This window comes from Peromyscus maniculatus, chromosome 11, assembly GCF_049852395.1.
Source record: "Peromyscus maniculatus bairdii isolate BWxNUB_F1_BW_parent chromosome 11, HU_Pman_BW_mat_3.1, whole genome shotgun sequence".
In the NCBI taxonomy this organism is placed as follows: domain Eukaryota; kingdom Metazoa; phylum Chordata; class Mammalia; order Rodentia; family Cricetidae; genus Peromyscus; species Peromyscus maniculatus.
The window spans coordinates 85546597-85563445 of NC_134862.1; the positions used below are offsets into that span (position 1 = coordinate 85546597).

The following is a 16849-nucleotide window of genomic DNA, read 5'->3' on the forward strand; positions in this document are numbered from 1 at the left end:
ATACCTTGTAAAACTGAGAAGAAAAACAGAAAGTACAATCTTCCCTTCTTTATTTTAGGTAGTTGGACACAGCAATGAGAAAAAAAAAACTAATAATAGTATCCCTTTCAAAATTCATGTTGAAAGTGCATCCTCAATGCAACTGAGAGATGTGGCCTTTGGGAGGGAAAGAATCAGTACTCATATAAAAGACAGAAGTTGAGGGAGGATCCTCTTGCTCATCTATCCATTGCATACTTAAATGATGCTATCTCTAAGGAAAAGACATTCAGCAGGTATTTAACCTACTAGAACTTAGTTAATAGCTTTTGGAGTTTTCATAACTATGAGTTCATCTTATCAAACATGTAATTTATTTATAATTTATGTAAATAGTTTTTTAATTGTAAACATTACAATGGACATTTCTAATCTCTATGGAAATCATTGTTTCCTTTGGTTTGAAAGAACTGTATTAGCTCCAATGCAAATACAAATGCAGAATTCTAAAACTCATACTAATTTTAAAGTGAAATTTCTTCCCTCACCCCCAGGTCTATATAAAAATTTTGTAATTTTTTTCAACTTGATAAAAATATTTAAATAAAGCCGGGCGTTGGTGGCGCACGCCTTTAATCCCAGCACTCGGGAGGCAGAGCCAGGCGGATCTCTGTGAGTTCGAGGCCAGCCTGGGCTACCAAATGAGCTCCAGGAAAGGCGCAAAGCTACACAGAGAAACCCTGTCTCGAAAAACCAAAAAAAAAAAAAAAAAAAAAAATATTTAAATAAAAATATTAGTCATAAAGTCTACTCCCAAGATAGAATCACGCCAAGTTAAATAATAGACAATATGTTAACAGAGATAATGGCTGCTGCGTTATCAAAGTGTTTGCTTTTTGACTCAACACTTTTAGAACTTTCTACAATGTATAAGAATTACCTTTAAATCTGTAAAAGAATAAAAAAAACAGTAAGTAGCCTTCACTTTGCAATGTGTTAGTTGTTGTACAATGAGAAAGACTTCTCTTGAGCAACCGCAGCAAATAACAATAAGGTCTTCAAAATACACACACACACACACACACACACACAGAGAGAGAGAGAGAGTTAATCCCTGGAACTCACACAGTGGAAGGAGGGAACAGACTCCTAGATATCCTTTGGCTTCCTCACATGTATCATGCATGTGCCCACAGACATGCACACAAAAATGTAAATTTTTTTCTAAGTATGTAAGAATATGTTGACAGGTTATGTACAAATGTTATTGTGGTGATATATTATTTGTGCACCCCAGTGAAACTTATCTGGGAATTAGAGAACAGAGCCAGTCACCAAATTAGATGCAGAGGCCAGGCAGTGGTGGCATACACCCTAAATCCTATCACTCAGGAGGCAAAGATCCCTCCAGATCTCTCTGAGTTCAAGGCCACACTGGGAACAGAGACAGGCATGGTGGCACACACCTTTAATCTTAGGACTTGAAATCTCATGTCTTTGGTTGGGAAGGCCACATGCCTTCAATCCCATGAAGTGATAGCAGGAAGCATAAAGGTATATAAGGTGTGAGGACCAGGAACTAGAAGCTTTTTAGCAGCAGTTCAGCTGAGATCCATTCAGGTGAGGACTCAGAGGCTTTCAGTCTGAGGAAGCAAGATCAGTTGAGGAGCTGGTGAGGTGAGGTTGTCTGTCGCTTGTTCTGTTTCTCTGATGTTTCAGCATTCACCCCATTATCTGGCTCCGGATTTTTTTAATTAATAAGACAGTTTAGCAATTTGTCTTACATGCGATATCATTTTATTTAAAGCACTTGGATACCAAGGGGATGACTGCACTTGTGTGTGCTTGTCTGCTTTGTGATCCATAGGACCAAAGACGGGGCAACTCATATACTAAGCAAAGTCTACCACTAAGCTATACCCTCAGCTCCTGTATTTTTAAAACATATATTCCCACTGTCTCATGATGTTTACCCCAGAAAATTTTCTATTTCCAATGTGTTTTCCACCAAATTGAGTATTTTTTTTTTTTTTTTTTTGGTTTTTTGAGAAAGGGTTTCTCTGTGTAGCTTTGCGCCTTTCCTGGAACTCACTTGGTAGTCCAGGCTGGCCTCGAACTTACAGAGATCCGCCCGCCTCTGCCTCCCGAGTGCTGGGATTAAAGGCGTGCGCCACCACCGCCCGGCTCAAATTGAGTATTTTATATTTTATGCCTTTCTTCTCAAGTAGGTTCTCTTTCCCTTTTCCTTGAATTTGTTCAGATCAGTTTTCTAGCTCTGCCTGGAGTACAAGACCTCTATTTAGGCTTTACGGTTTGATTTGCTATCCCTTATTCCATGTAACATGTAACAAGCCTTTACCCAGCAGACCATCTAACAGAATAAGGTTAGTTTGGAGGGGATTAGTTGAGGGTTGGAGAAAGTGTTAGCTCAAAGCTTGCTTGTTCTTTTCTTCTTCTCCCTGGCATCATGCCCCTTTCTCTACACCACAAGAATGCTAAAAATGGTATGCCAAACTGTTCAATGAGACAGAACCCACGAGAGGTGAATAGTACTTCTACAGAATCAATGAAAAGTATTTCTTTATTTCAACCTCTGTGTTTCCTCACATCCAACAATAATGAGGTGGCATCCTACTTGAGGCTATAAGGAAAGAGATATCTGTGATTACACATTTATTTTATTTATTTATTTATTTATTTATTTATTTATTTATTTATTTTGCTGCAAGCAGCAGGAAAATGTAATGGAATTCATCTACTATCACAAAAGCTACTACTCAGAAAAGCCATGGCTTAAGAAGTCTTGGTGATATTTTAGCTTTTGTATATATATTAGCTAATTCCTGCAATGATTTCCCTGTGTGCTATGTATGCTTCCAAGAACTCCTAACAGTGTATTTTATCTGAAATACCTATCAAGCATGCAAGGCCAAATGCTCTCCTGAATTAAGGTAAAATAGCTCGGACCCTCTTTTCTCATATAGCCTTAGTGGTATTTATACTAACATTATAGACTCCTAACATTTACCTCTAGGACTGTAGTCTGAGCACATAAATTATCTTTTTCTGATACATTAATCAATTTTAGCTGTTAGTTGACCTCCTCCTTTACCACTCCCCTTTTGGGTTGTAAAAGAAAGCCTGACGGTCACTGCCTGAGGAAAAATCTTGTCTGCCTTTATGACCCTGTAAGAATTCAAGCCTGGTGACCTTGCTTTAGCTAGAACACTGCTATTACATGAGTATATAGCTGTAAACCTCAGAGACTTAAGAGGATTTTTTGAGGATTTTGACTGGAGAACTAGATGGAGAACTAGAAGAATAAGATGGAAGATGAGGAAAAGCCAGATGGGGAAGAACGAGATGGGTAAGAACAAGAGGAGAAAGAACAAGATGAGGCAGAACTAAGATGAGAGAATTTAGAATGTAAAGAGGACAGCAGATAAAGGTAGAGAGAAATGAGGCAAGAAAGTACTAGGCATGGGAGAAGAACTGAAGCTGTACAGAGAGAATTTTATCCCAGAGGAATAAAGTAGATGGACAAAGAGCTCGGTATACTTAGATTCTTTTCCTGAAAATAATTCCTGCCATTCGTATGTAGCTTCTCTTCTGGGCCCCTGGGGAGAAGTTATTAAGACTGGTCCTTATTAATATTCGAGATTTTTTTTTATAATAAGCCTCTGAGAAAGCCTATCACTACTAACTCAACATACCCGATGAAACTGAACTTTTGAGATAAAGTAATAGACTCAATATCACATAACTAGTAACACTTCGGCACCACCCGTTCAATCCTCACCTAACAGAACACCACTGCCAATGCCCCTAAAATCAGCAGTGCCCTATTTGTGAACAAACTCTGTTCAAGGATACAGGCAGCTAATTTACAGGAAGAAGGATTGTCAGTGTCCTAATTAATAAGTGAGAATGGAGAGAGGTCTATGAAAGTTATTTGTTCAGAGACCACTAGTGAGAGGGTACTTTATTTCTTAAGCTGTATTTAAGTGATTAAGCATGACACAGTAACCAAATACTCTTACCTTCAAACTTCCTTTCTTCCCTTGGCTTCTGGGGCATCACACACTTGTAATCTTCTCATATCTCTGACAGCATTTCAATCTTTCCTGATGTTAATAATGTTCCAATGTAGGAGCATGAAGGGTCCTAACATGTTGGGCCTCTTGGCATCTTAATTAATTTCCTACCTAATTGATCTCTTCCAGTATACTAGTGGTAGTTAAATTATATATATATACATAGTCCTCTCCTCAGAATCTGTGTCTTATATATCCCATTACCTACTTGACATGTTCACTGAAATGTTCAATAAAGATTCATAACTTTACATGCCCAACTCTTGATTCTGTAAAGCCAGACACAGACAACTTTCATTACTACCATCACAGTTATTCTAAACAAAGTTAGTCTAGATCACTCCAATTATTTCTTAGTTCATCTTATTCCCATACTTGCTCCCCTCTAGCTACTCTCTATAAAACAGGACAATCCTTTCAAAGCCCTCAATAAATTCCCACGGCACTTAAATAACATCAACCAATAAAAGCACCTCCAATCTTAATTCCTCCTACTCTTCCCTCCTCTCACTCACCTCGGTCACAGTGGTCTCTTTGTTCTCAAAGTCACCTACCCCATTCCTTGAGAACCACACTGCATGTGAGAGTATTCTCTACCCAGAAACCTTCGGGCCTTTTTTGCCTACCTAAGCTGCAATGGTAAATACCTGGGGTAGGGTGGGTGATGGGCACTGTTTCTGAAGACTGACTCTTAAACACTCAGAAATTACAGCATGCAAGACACAGTGTGTAGTGAGGCTTTCTTTCCTATCAAAGATGGAAGGAGGGTTCAGAATATTTGTATTTGTTTGAATTGAGGGGTACATAAAATATAATAAAGTTACTTAATTGCATCTTAGCAAGTGGTAATTCTTTATTTACAAACCAGGGGTAAGAAGGAATTTACAAACCATCAATTAAAAAATTAACCATTTGTATGTAGACACCTTGAAAATTGAAAATGGAAAGTCGGCCACCACTCACTTTCTTTAATTTTGATAATTTTATTCAGAATCCTTTGCCCTTTCTTTCTGTCAAATGGCGGTATGTTCTGTCAATGCTATTTTTCTATTCTTATCTAGTTTCCATGCTTAATTGTGCAGCTACAGTCTATAAATGCAGTTGTATAACTGTTGTCCTCATTTCCAGCCATGCAGTCTCAAGTCCTGTCACATTCTTTTTTTTTTTTTTTTTTTTTTTTTGGTTTTTTCGAGACAGGGTTTCTCTGTGTAGCTTTGCGCCTTTCCTGGAACTCACTTGGTAGCCCAGGCTGGCCTTGAACTCACAGAGATCCGCCTGGCTCTGCCTCCCAAGTGCTGGGATTAAAGGCGTGCGCCACCACCGCCCGGCTCCTGTCACATTCTTAACAATAGCAATACCTTTCTTGGTTCCGGTGAACTCTAATTCATAATATCTTTCCTTACTCAGCTTTATCATCATATACTATTATCCACAGCCTCCAAACTCCTAGTTTCTTCTAGCTCCTCTGTTACTCAGGGAAATAAGAAAACAAACCAAAACTATGCAAATAATTTTCATTACCTCTGTATCACTTCTCCACCCCCAGCATATTTTATGTGGCATTGATTCTATTTATAAATCTGGATGGCTTTATCCTTGGCTATGACAAGAACATGGACAGGAAGGATTATGACAATAGAGATATGGCTTATTAAATTTATAAATGCCCAAAAGCCAGGAAGGGAAGCTAATCCCTTAGATGACAAGACAGAATCAAGACTCAAGAAAATCTCTACAGATTTTTAACTATAGTCACATTAAGACAGATAAAATTTAGTAGCAGGTAAGGGTAAATCATTGCTGCAGAAATATCACCTACGTTATAAATGGAATATGTGAGACCTAGGTAAATCTAAGGATGTTTATATAGACTCCATCAGTTATTTTAAAACATTTTAAAAAACAAACTGAGAACCCTAAGGCTCCTGATTTTCTAATGGTTAAAAACACTAGAACAAAACAAAACCCACAACTAATATCAAAGAAAACAATATTAACAATCTCAGTTCCTAAGAAAGAACCTTAATATTAGAAAAGCAGAAGTATAGAATTTCACTCTGAATTACAAGATGGTAACTTTTAAGAACCATATGATGCCCCTTCCTCCCCATCTCTCAGAAATTAGAAAAACATTACTGTTGTTAAAGATATGACACAACTCAGACTGGAAACAAAAGTGCATGGCTTTAAATAAGCCATTGGTCACTTAGATTGCACAGCCAGACCATAAATAACTGCAGAATGATATGGAAATTAAACTGGAAAACAAGCATGGACTCAACTGTCTCAAATCAGTTGGTAGAGACAAGAAAGATGGAGGAAGCCATGTAATATGAAGTTGTGAATGGTAATTTTGAAAAAATTTTATTGAGAAAATTCTTAATGTTACTGTTCTTAAGACAGAGCTACAACTAACAGGAAGTAGTCAGATAGGAAAACCAGCACTAGAGTTTGGGCGTTTTTTTATACCTTGGTATGGTTGACTATCACCTCCATTCAATTTCTCTCCCATCCCTTTGTCCTCACTGCCTACTCTCCATCTCCAGTATTCCAACTCTTCCAACCCACAGGTGTTCTACTATCTTCCCTGTCCCCTAAAGAATCTTGTTTTCCTCTCATGGGCTCCTTTCTAGTGCCCTAGGTTCTGTGTGTGTGTGTGTGTGAGAGAGAGAGAGAGAGAGAGAGAGAGAGAAACCAGAGAGACAAAGATAGAGATAAAAATATATTATGTACTTGTATAAAAATGTCATAACAAAAGCCATTATTATAATTAATAAATGCACTTATATAAAAACAGTAAAAATTATAATAGGGCTCATCTGAATTTATCTTTTGCTCTCCCAGAAGAAAGGCAGTTATTGTCCTAATTGATCTCATTTTGCCCCTCCAGCCTATTCTCTCCAGAGTCCCTTTTCCACAGTATCTTGAATTGTAGGAACACTGAGCCCTATTGTCTTACACGTTCTGAAAGGATCCTAGGCTGCTCTCCTAAAAAGGAGCAATCATCTCCTAAAAGGAACTGAGCTGTCCCTTCAAGCAACAGTGATTTCTTGGTGCCAACAGGACACAGCAGAACTAGATAATGATCTATCAGATCAGTGTGGCTAATACTGTTTGATTATGAATATCCCTGGCTCCCCACTTTGCCTTTATCTTATATAATTCCAGAGCTACTTTAGTCTTCATCCAGAAGACAGGAGTTAGTATGCTGATTCTCTTGTTCCTTGCTAGTGTAGCCACACTGAAAAAAATCCTTTCTGGTTTTACCTCACTCCTCTCTACTCCCCACGCAGCAGGTGGCTCAATCTGGGTTAGTTGGGACCTCTTCTGGCCTAGGACTCTGGTAACAATCTTTCATTAAACTTTCTGAAAGTTAACTGGGCTTCCTTTCAAGTCCAGGGAAGAGTTCATGGAGAAGCTGGACCTCAAGAATATTAGCAATGTGTGGGCACATTTGGTGCTTTTTTATTTGTACTGAAATGTGATTTTATTTGTATGTTAATAAATAAAGTTGCCTGGGGGTCAGAGCTAATAGTAAGCCATAGCAGAAGCTGGGCGGTGGTGGTGCACGCCTTTAATCTCAGCACTTGGGAGGCAGAGCTAAGCAGATCTCTGTGTGTTCAAGGATACAGCCAGCATGGAGACACATGCCTTTAATCTCAATACCAACCAAAGAAGACCTGGAGGTCTGTATAAACAAGCAGTGACGAGGAGGTCATGTGGTTGGGTTTACAACCAATGAGAAGGCAGAACAGAAAGTCAATAAAAAGAAAGACAGGAAGGTCTCTTTCTGAGGGGAAGGACAGCAGAGGCAGCGAAGGGTAAGAAAGGGTTTTTAGCTCTTAGCTATTGCTCTGACCTCTTGGGCTTTCAACTTTGCATTTGGCTCTGTGTTTCTATTTTAATAAGATGGTTACATCTACAGGCATACTGTACAGAAGACTTGTAAAATGCTTCTAACTCTAGCATTTTATTAATGACAGTAAGGGAATAAGTATCATCATTAAACTTACAAAGAAAGAGGAGTCAAAAGAATTTTGACTTTGGTCAAAAAGACAAAGGTTTGGTTAAAGACTCAATAATTCTGTAATGTGTGTCATAGAAAATTATTAACTAATTCTGTGCTTTGAGTTTTATCAAATTTGTAAAAGAGCTTATTAAAATTTTTATGTCTTTTACCTGCATGTACAGATACTGACCATGTGTGTTCCTGGTGTCAAGTCCAGAAGAGGGTGCCTGACTCCCTAGAACTGGAGTAACAGGCTGTTGTGAGCTACCACATGGATGTTGGGAACTAAACCTGGGTTTTCTACAAGAGCAGCTAGTGGTCATGACTGCTGAGCCATTTCTCCAACCCTTAGTTTTTCAACTTTAAACGTGTCACATGATACCCTGATAAAGAAAAATGTTGCAAAAACTGCCATTTAGTAGGTGTTCCATACAATGAAGGTATTCTTCACTTTCTCAATAATACCATGCCCCCAAAGAGAAATGTTTTCTACAGCACTTATTAGTAGTGCACCAAAATGGTTCCTTGTTCTCTGCCATGTCTCACTTGGTTTTCAGTTCTATGCGACACTTGGGATTCTTTCCTACTTCTATTCAGTTGCCTTTGTATGTAAGTAATTTAGATGACATTAGCACTCCTCCTGTTAGTTTCTTTTATGCTTTTGTTTCACATGTAAATGGGTTTCATACATTTTGGCTATGTTACTTTGCCTTAAAAAAGTACATATCCTGTTGCACAATCATTTCAACCAAACCAGTTAATATATCCAGTTTAATCAATCACAGATGTTTTCCTATTCTTTTTATACCACAAAAAAGTGAACTCATTACTGAACACATCCCTCATAAAACACTAGAGCAAATAAATCAAAGCTCACTTTGCCATGAGTAATTACTAGAAATCTTCATTGTTAAGGAAAAGGAAATGAGAAAAAATGGTCTGAGGCATTTACTCCACTAAACATGACCCTATTTTTTGTGTGAAAGAGATCAGTGTTTAATGCTTTATTAATTAGCTACTCATCAAACATTGGTGGTATAGAGCTAATTCAGAATAACTTACAGCTATACAGGTATTTTACAACTTACCATCACCTATCATATTCTTATTAGACTAGTACACTACTTGACAACCTGATGTTTAAGACAGAAGAAAAAAGTCATGATGTATTAAATAGTAAAAATATTTATCAGGAACAGAATTTTGTTGAGTGAATAAACCATACAGGGTCTGGTTCAAGGACTTGCCGGGCAAACAAGAAGACCAGACAGGGTTCAGATCACCAGAACCTATGTAAATGCTGAGTGGGTATGGAGACCTGTGTAGGAAGGTACATTAGTCTCAAAGGTAATGATGGGGGATCCCTGGAACAAGCTGGCTAGTGACATATCCATAAGCTCTGGGTTCAACAGAGACACCCTGACTCAAAATGAACAATGTAGAAAAGCATTTTAACCTCAGATCTCCATGTGCACAGACACATGCATGCCCTGACACGTGTGAACATACCGACATACATGCAAACACACACACACACACACACACACACACACACACACACACACACACACACGAATGTAAAGCCATACAAATAAGAAGCTCAAATATAGAGCTTTTATCACCAGAGGAGCAATATCTGATTACTAGCAGATGCAGTAATACACTTTGAGTTTTGATCCCCAACCACAGTAAATAAAAAGAATGAGAAAGTGAAACAAGTTACTAAGTACAGAATTTTAAAAACCACCTGATACCTGCATTAGCATGCAGAACTAATATTAATGTTCACAATGTAGATTTCATTATTCTAATGCTAAAATAAGAAACATGAAGATTCCACACATGTATTCCACACAAAATAATTTTAGGATACCATGAAATTTATTAGTAAAATATATTTAAAATTTTACTGAATAAAATTCACACATGGAATCTAATTATGAATTTTTTAAAAACTGGCTGAACCTAAGCCCAACACATTGGCTTTTTATCCCAGCACTCAAGAGGCAGAGGCAGGTGGACCTTTGAGTTTAAAGCCAGCCTATCTACACAGCAAGTTCTAGAACAGCCAGAGCTACACAGAGAAACCTTGTCTCTAAAAAACCAACTAACAAAGCTGGGTGGTGGTGGCACACACCTTTGATCCTAGTACTTGGGGAGGCAGAGGCAGGTGGATCTCTGAGTTCTAGGCCAGCCTGAACTACATACAGAGTGAGTTTCTGGACAGCCATGGTTACATAGAGAAACCCTGTCTTGAGCCCACCCCCCAAAACAAACAAAAAATTAGCTGAAATTTAATACATTCTAAAAATAACATTAAGATTGAGCAGAATGAAAGAACAAAAGTATTTTAATAAAACCTCCATTTTATAGCAAAATAAGCCTCCCAAAATATGTTATCAAAAGGTAAGTTCTAGTGTAAGCTGAGAAGAACATGATTCACTAATTAAAGAAAAACAAACATCATTAAGTTCTTGTGTGTACTTTTTATTTGTAACACAGGTTATCGAGTTATAGAGTTGACCACACTATACAGTATTACTGAAAGTCAGGACATATTTCGTTATTAAGTAGGGAAGCCAGTCTGTTTTTACAAAAAGCACATGTTAAAGACATTTTCCCTTAGTCTATAAAACTCAAGCTCCACTTCAGTATAATTAATAATTTATAACACAACACGAGGAGTAAATTAATACAATTGTTGAGACTCACGTTTAAAAAAGAAAAAAAGAGCACTTAGGAGCATGTAGGAAATGTTCTATATATTTATGCAGGGCAGGGGACTTGGGCACACAGAAGAGAGCACACTGTAGTAGAGACCCTGGTTTTATTCAGCTCTGCCTTCCATTGCTTTGGGGAGGCAGACAAGGCAGCCCACTTTGCCAGTGTTAGTATCTTCTTAGCTTCTGTTAGGCCCACTTAAGACTCCCGTTTTGGTACACCAAAGTTTTGTAGTACTTACAAAAGGAAAAACTAAAAGCATCCCTGGTTTTATTGTTTTAAAACTGTGACAAAAAAAAAAAAAAAAAAAAAAAAAAAAACCCTTGCTATTTCTCAGTGCTGAATTTCTCGGTCTCTGAAGGCTAAGTACATAGGACTATATCCATAAAGATTTAGGTTCTGTCTTTATAATGTAACTCACATTATCCCTCCACCTGCCCCTCATCCTGCTTCATCCTATCGTCTGCTTGTTTTAAGCAGACAGGCTGGCACAGCACTGCAAATACCATACCCTTAAGATTCAAATCATTTTAAAGGGTGCATTTTCAACTAAATGTATTGTCTGCATCAACAAATTCCTCTCCAACGGTTGAAATTTCATCAACAGAATAAAAACCAATCAATTTCAGAACCTGAAATATACCCGGCCTATTTTTTGTTTTGTTTGCTTTAAACATATCCTAATGTATTCCCTTAGGAACATGAACGCATTACCCACCCAGTGGAAAAAATAATTCTGCTGGTTCATTTCCCCGCTAAACAACAGCTTCGCTGTTAGGCCCTACCTAGCCCAGCCCTCATTGTCACCTAGTAATTTGTATTGATCACCTTGGCAGGCTTGGACTCTAGCAGGTACAGCCCGTCTTCTTTATATTTTGGGCAAAAAAGAACCACAAAAACCAGTAAAACTACTCAAGACCATAAAACAGAGATCATATGACTTAGGACACATTTCCTTGTCTTTCCCTTCCGTGTCAACGCAGCTGCTATTTCTCCCCCTTGAGTAAAATGGAAGGGGAACAGATCCAAACCCTACAACTGAATCCTGGGACAATGAAGCCGACAGGAAGCCGCTCGCTCCTCCCGCGGGGGGTTTACTACCCAGCCCGGGGCGACGCGGGGTGCAGTGGCGCGCGGGGCAGCCTGCCTGACAGCACGTCTTCCACGCCCTCCCGCGACACCACCCGAAGGCTCGTCGGCGGCGTCGTCGTCCGACCTCCCCACCGCCACCCGCTCCACACACCCCGAAACCAAACCCTACAAAAGGGATGGGCGCCCTGCAAAACTCGGTCCCTAGCGGCGGCCGAGCAGCCATTCCCTCGACGCTCCGCCCGCAGCGGCGGCTGCACAAAGCCCGGGAGGCAGCCGGAGAGGACCGGGGAGCACGGGAGGGAAGCCGTGCCCCGGGCGTCGGGCCGCGGTCCGTGGGGGAGGGGAGGAGGGAGAGGGAGGGCGGCGGCCGCGCGGGGCGTCCGGGCAGCGCCCCTCGGCCTCCAGGCTCGCACTGCATGCACCCCGCCGCGGGCCGCGCCCCGACCCCGGCCGCAGGAACCGAGGGAGGGCGAGGCTGTGCAGAACCCCAGGGCCGCGCCGACCCCGAGCGCATCACTTACCCCTCACCGCGGAGAGGGACCGGACCGGGAGGCGGGGCGCGGCGCGTCCCGTCAGTCTCTGCCACGCTGTCCTCCACCCCCCACCCCGTCGCCGTTGTCGTCGTCTTCGCCGCCGCCGCCGCGGTGGAGCTCCGGCCCCCTCGGTTCCGCTGGGCAATAACGTTATTCCACACACGCCCCACACATAGCGGGAACGGCAGTGAGCGGCGGCTCAGTGCGCAGGCGCCCCGCAGAGGGCAACCAGCCAGGTCCTCTCCCTCCTCCTGCCGGGGCCCAGCGATGCCTCACTGCGCAGGCGCCGGACCCAGACAATGAAAGGGGGCTTTGAGGAGGGGTCTCAGCCACACGCTCTCTCTCTCAGCCGCCCACTGCGCAGGCGTGCCCTCAAGACCCGCTGGAACAATGGAGAGCTGCCTGGCTGGAGGAGGACCGCAACCAACCAGGACTACGACTCCCAGCGGGCAGCGCGCCAACTCCACGCGGAGGGCGGGGCGCTGGGCATGCTAGGAGTTGTAGTGTCGGCCGCCCTCACAGTCCGGCTGATGGGAAGATGTACGGCTTCGTTTTCTAGGGAAAAACAATTTTGACGGAAATCCTAACTCAGAGTTTACAGTCAATCCTTGAGAGGGCTCAGGGATTAACTCCACAACGGCCCATTTTGCAGAGCCTAGGCCTTCACCGGGCCCCTCCTGTCGGCGGGTCGATCCAGGTGGCTGGAGGACGGCAAGACAGCAGGACTAACCCAAACTGGGCAGAAGGGAAAGGGCGCGGCCTGCCAGCCCGTCTCTTGGCAACGGGCTCAGGCCGCTAAACTGCCGGAGTGGCGTCCCCGAGCGCATAGCCCTCTGGGAATCGTAGTGTGGCTGGAAGGCTTATAGGACTCTCGAGGGTGCAGGCTTTGAGCCTGCGAACTACAACTCCCGACGATCATCATGAGGGCCAGGGGGTAGGAAAAGCCCCCAGGAGCTCGGTCCGGGGTTCCTGGCTCCCTAGTGACAGCAGCGACAGGAAGCAGGCAGGCAATCCCCAACCCCCAGCGCTAGGCCTGTTCCTGGAGGGGTGCACTGGACACTTTCCCGCATAACTCCCATCTCTGACCCCATGGCGAAGTCCCCAGGGAACTCTACCCTGGAGGACAGTCTGGGGCAATACCAGCGGAGTCTCCGGGGTGAGTTGCTCCGAATCTCAGTGCCTAGCTCCAGGGTACCCTGGGCAGTAGTGGGTGGTTTTCCTAACACTTTCATTGAGCACCAGCCAGGCCGTGGAGGAAGAAGACGGATGTTGCTCTGATCTTAAGGATGAAATAGTTTGGTTTTGGTTGTAGGGTTAAACAGCGTTGTTACCTCTGTTCTTATGATAACCTGACCCAACAGGGTACCTACATCTTGATTTAGGTGTGTGTCAACTAGTACCATTACAAACTTGTGGACATCTCTATGCCACTTTTACCCTGTTGCCATACTTTGCTGTTTAATCCCATACATTTCTCATTTCATAATGTTTTACACATTCAAATTCTGGTTTAGTATACTGAATCTTACTTATGAGACCAGAAACATAACTTTAATAGTTATTTGAAATAATATGATACTTGTTGATCTACATTATTTTCATATAGCAAAACATTTAAAACTTTATCTTACTAACGTTCCCAATTTTACATGTCAAGAAATCAAAGCCCAGAGACATTGAGTTGTAGGTCCAAATCCACACAGTTGGTTAGTGGCAAAGGCAGGTACTGAATTCAGGCCTATCCACCTTCAAAACCTATGTCTTTCTTATTAATCAAGTCATAATTACTATAATTGAAGCCCTATTTAGTTAAGTCACGTTTTCTGAGCAAAGTACCAGAGGAATGATTATTTGGCCAGGTAGTATCTGTACTTATATTTAGCTCTGTCATCTTGAAAACAGATATAACCTCTGGAAACTTGAGACTTTGCTATATCGAAGTTGTAGTGTTAATTACACCATGATTATTGTGGGGGAACAAATGAACAAAATAAATTATGAACATAACATGGTGACTTTTTTTTTTTTAGACCTTAAAAAAAGTGTTCATCCTTAGCAAGAAATATGTGTTAGGAGCTGGGAATGTGACTCTGTATTAGAATGATTGTCTGGCATGTGGAAAGGAAGGGAGAAGAGATGGGCATGTCATAAATGTGGGACATATAAAGTAAAAAATTCACTAAAGACTTGATTCTATTGGTTGTGATGCACCTTTTCCTAGTCTGCATCTTCATAACCCCATAGGTTATGGCCAACAGTTAAAATATTTGAATCATGGATGACCTGATTTAATCAGCAAATAATAATTGAATGCCCGCGTTGGGTTGCTTATACTAGGTCATGGATTGGCAGTGAGTCCCTATCACTGTGGAGTCTTTGGGCTAGTGAGAAAGACAATAAACAACACAGTTGCAGGTTGCTGTGTTTTCAAATGAGAGTGACAACCAATGTCTGACACATAAAAACTTTAAGTGTTAGCCACTGACATTTGCTTCCTTTAAGATTTAAAATTCTTTTGAGTAGCCTGGAAAGTTGGTTTTCTCGTGACTCTTGACTTTGTAGGCCTATTGTTTATCATCTGTATCAATTGATGGTGTTAAAGATTGTCAGCATCCTCAGTGTTCAAACTATGGGATGAAGGAATTAAATGTGGTCCTCCACCTATTGATATTTCAAGAGTTGTTGAATACCCAAGTAACTGCTTCTAACTCTTTATTTGGGATCAAGAAAGATACTAAAAATGGTTGTAATTTTTTTAGATTGATAAATTTCTCCGATTTTTTTGTTGTTTCATTTAATACTTCTGTGACATAATTTTAGGCCTTTATTTAACCACTGGGGGACTATTTAATATTAATCATTTTGATGTAGTCATGTGGTTGATCTGACTGGGACAAAAGGGAATGTAGAAATGACAGATACAAGTAACATCCAGCTGGGATGGAATGGGCCATGAGCTCAGATAGAGAAACAGCAACCATGGTCTGGAAACTCAGCAGGAATAGGGGGTTTCTATAGGGGAGCAGTATGGGATTGTAGTCATCTGGGATGAGGAAGCTGTGGTCTGTACTTCCTGTGTGCACTGGTTTTAGCTAAAGGTCAGCTGTATCCATACTTTGATCAGGGGAAGCCTGCTGATTCTCCAGAGCCTGACCTGGGGAAGGCCTTGTCATTCCGATGTGTCTGAGACATTGGAATCTTTGACATGCCTGTGCTCATGTCTAAAGTACACAGTCACTCAGGATTTCATCTGCTTCCCATGCTTTGAGGGGTGATTTAATATTAAGCATTTTGACATAGTTAAGGGGCTAATTTCAAACTAATTTTATAGAAGTGAGTACTTGGCTTGATGGAGTAGCACTTGGACAAGGTCCTGAGTTCAATCCCCAGCACCATAAAAAAATAAATCTTGTAGTGATAGTGTAGTAGTACTGCTATTGCTTCCAGTAATTATAACATGAAGTTCTAATTAAAATAAATTTAAAATTTATAATTGATGTGACAGCCACTTAAGGTGAAAACATTTCATCAGTGGCAAATGTGAGGTGTAGAAAAAAAAGTGAACATTTAAAAACAATTAAGCCATAATTTTATCAATGATTCAAGAAGTGGAACTTGATTTTTCTCCTGGTTTTCAGGATGTACTGTTTATTGATTTAATGACGCCTTACTTGTATTAGCATATACAATAATATTTAGAAGGAAACAAAACAGGAGTATCCCTGAACTTGAGTAGAATCAAATATCAATTACCACTTTCAGAGAGAACAATTCCCTTTCAAGTAAACTTTTGTTTCTGAATAGTCAAACTGTGTTGAATATGATGTCATTTGTTATTTCAAGAGTGCCCAATATTTAAGAGTTGTGGTATAAAATGTCTTCCCTAGTTCATGCATACTGGAAGACTAGTAAAGTAATGGTCTTTTATTCCTATTTATTCCTGAGACTTTAGAACAAGTGTACATTCACTAATTGGTAGTATCTCTTCATTTTTATGAAATAGCCATACGAACATTTAAGTTTCCAGCGTAGTCAAAGTGAGCATATCGTTGGTGTCCTGGAACCACAGAGCTCAATCTAGGACTACAAGGATTTTGAAGGCCTCTTGGCAGTGTGGCTCGGTGTCCATTTACTTTAGGTAGGCATCAAAGTACACAGTGGCTGAGAGACTTATTTGTAACTAGGGAATATAGCAAATGCATCTGCTTCCTCTGTTATAGCCGCCACAAAATCATGGGTTTGAACACTTGGTCTGCAGTTGGTGACACTGTTTTGGGAAGCTGCAGAATGTTTGGGAGAGTCCTAGCATCACTCCATTTTATCCAATAGCTTTTGTCCCCCAGTTATTCCTTACTTTGGGTTGCCTGTGCCCTCGGTGAGAAACTGGGGAGGGTTCTGTGTGGCACACACCTGGAATCCTA

The 16849-nt window shown here is 41.0% G+C and overlaps 2 protein-coding genes across 28 annotated transcripts in view; one reads left to right on the forward strand and one right to left on the reverse strand.

Annotated features, from left to right (window-relative positions):
• The window catches only part of Cep170 (centrosomal protein 170), a 102888-nt gene extending 90329 nt beyond the window's left edge, over positions 1–12559 (reverse strand). For all 15 annotated transcript variants that reach the window (XM_042258669.2, XM_076548280.1, XM_042258666.2 and 12 more), the window contains exon 1: positions 12417–12559. The gene's annotated coding sequence lies outside the window, so the exon portion shown is untranslated. The remainder of the gene's footprint in view (positions 1–12416) is intronic.
• Positions 12560–13151: 592 nt separating this feature from the next.
• The window catches only part of Sdccag8 (SHH signaling and ciliogenesis regulator SDCCAG8), a 206096-nt gene continuing 202398 nt past the window's right edge, over positions 13152–16849 (forward strand). For all 13 annotated transcript variants that reach the window (XR_013043544.1, XR_006062124.2, XR_013043545.1 and 10 more), the window contains exon 1: positions 13152–13584. Coding sequence is in view for 5 of the 13 variants with exons in the window: in XM_042258674.2 (XP_042114608.2) it covers positions 13518–13584 (67 nt within the window). In the remaining 8 variants the exon portion in view is untranslated. The remainder of the gene's footprint in view (positions 13585–16849) is intronic.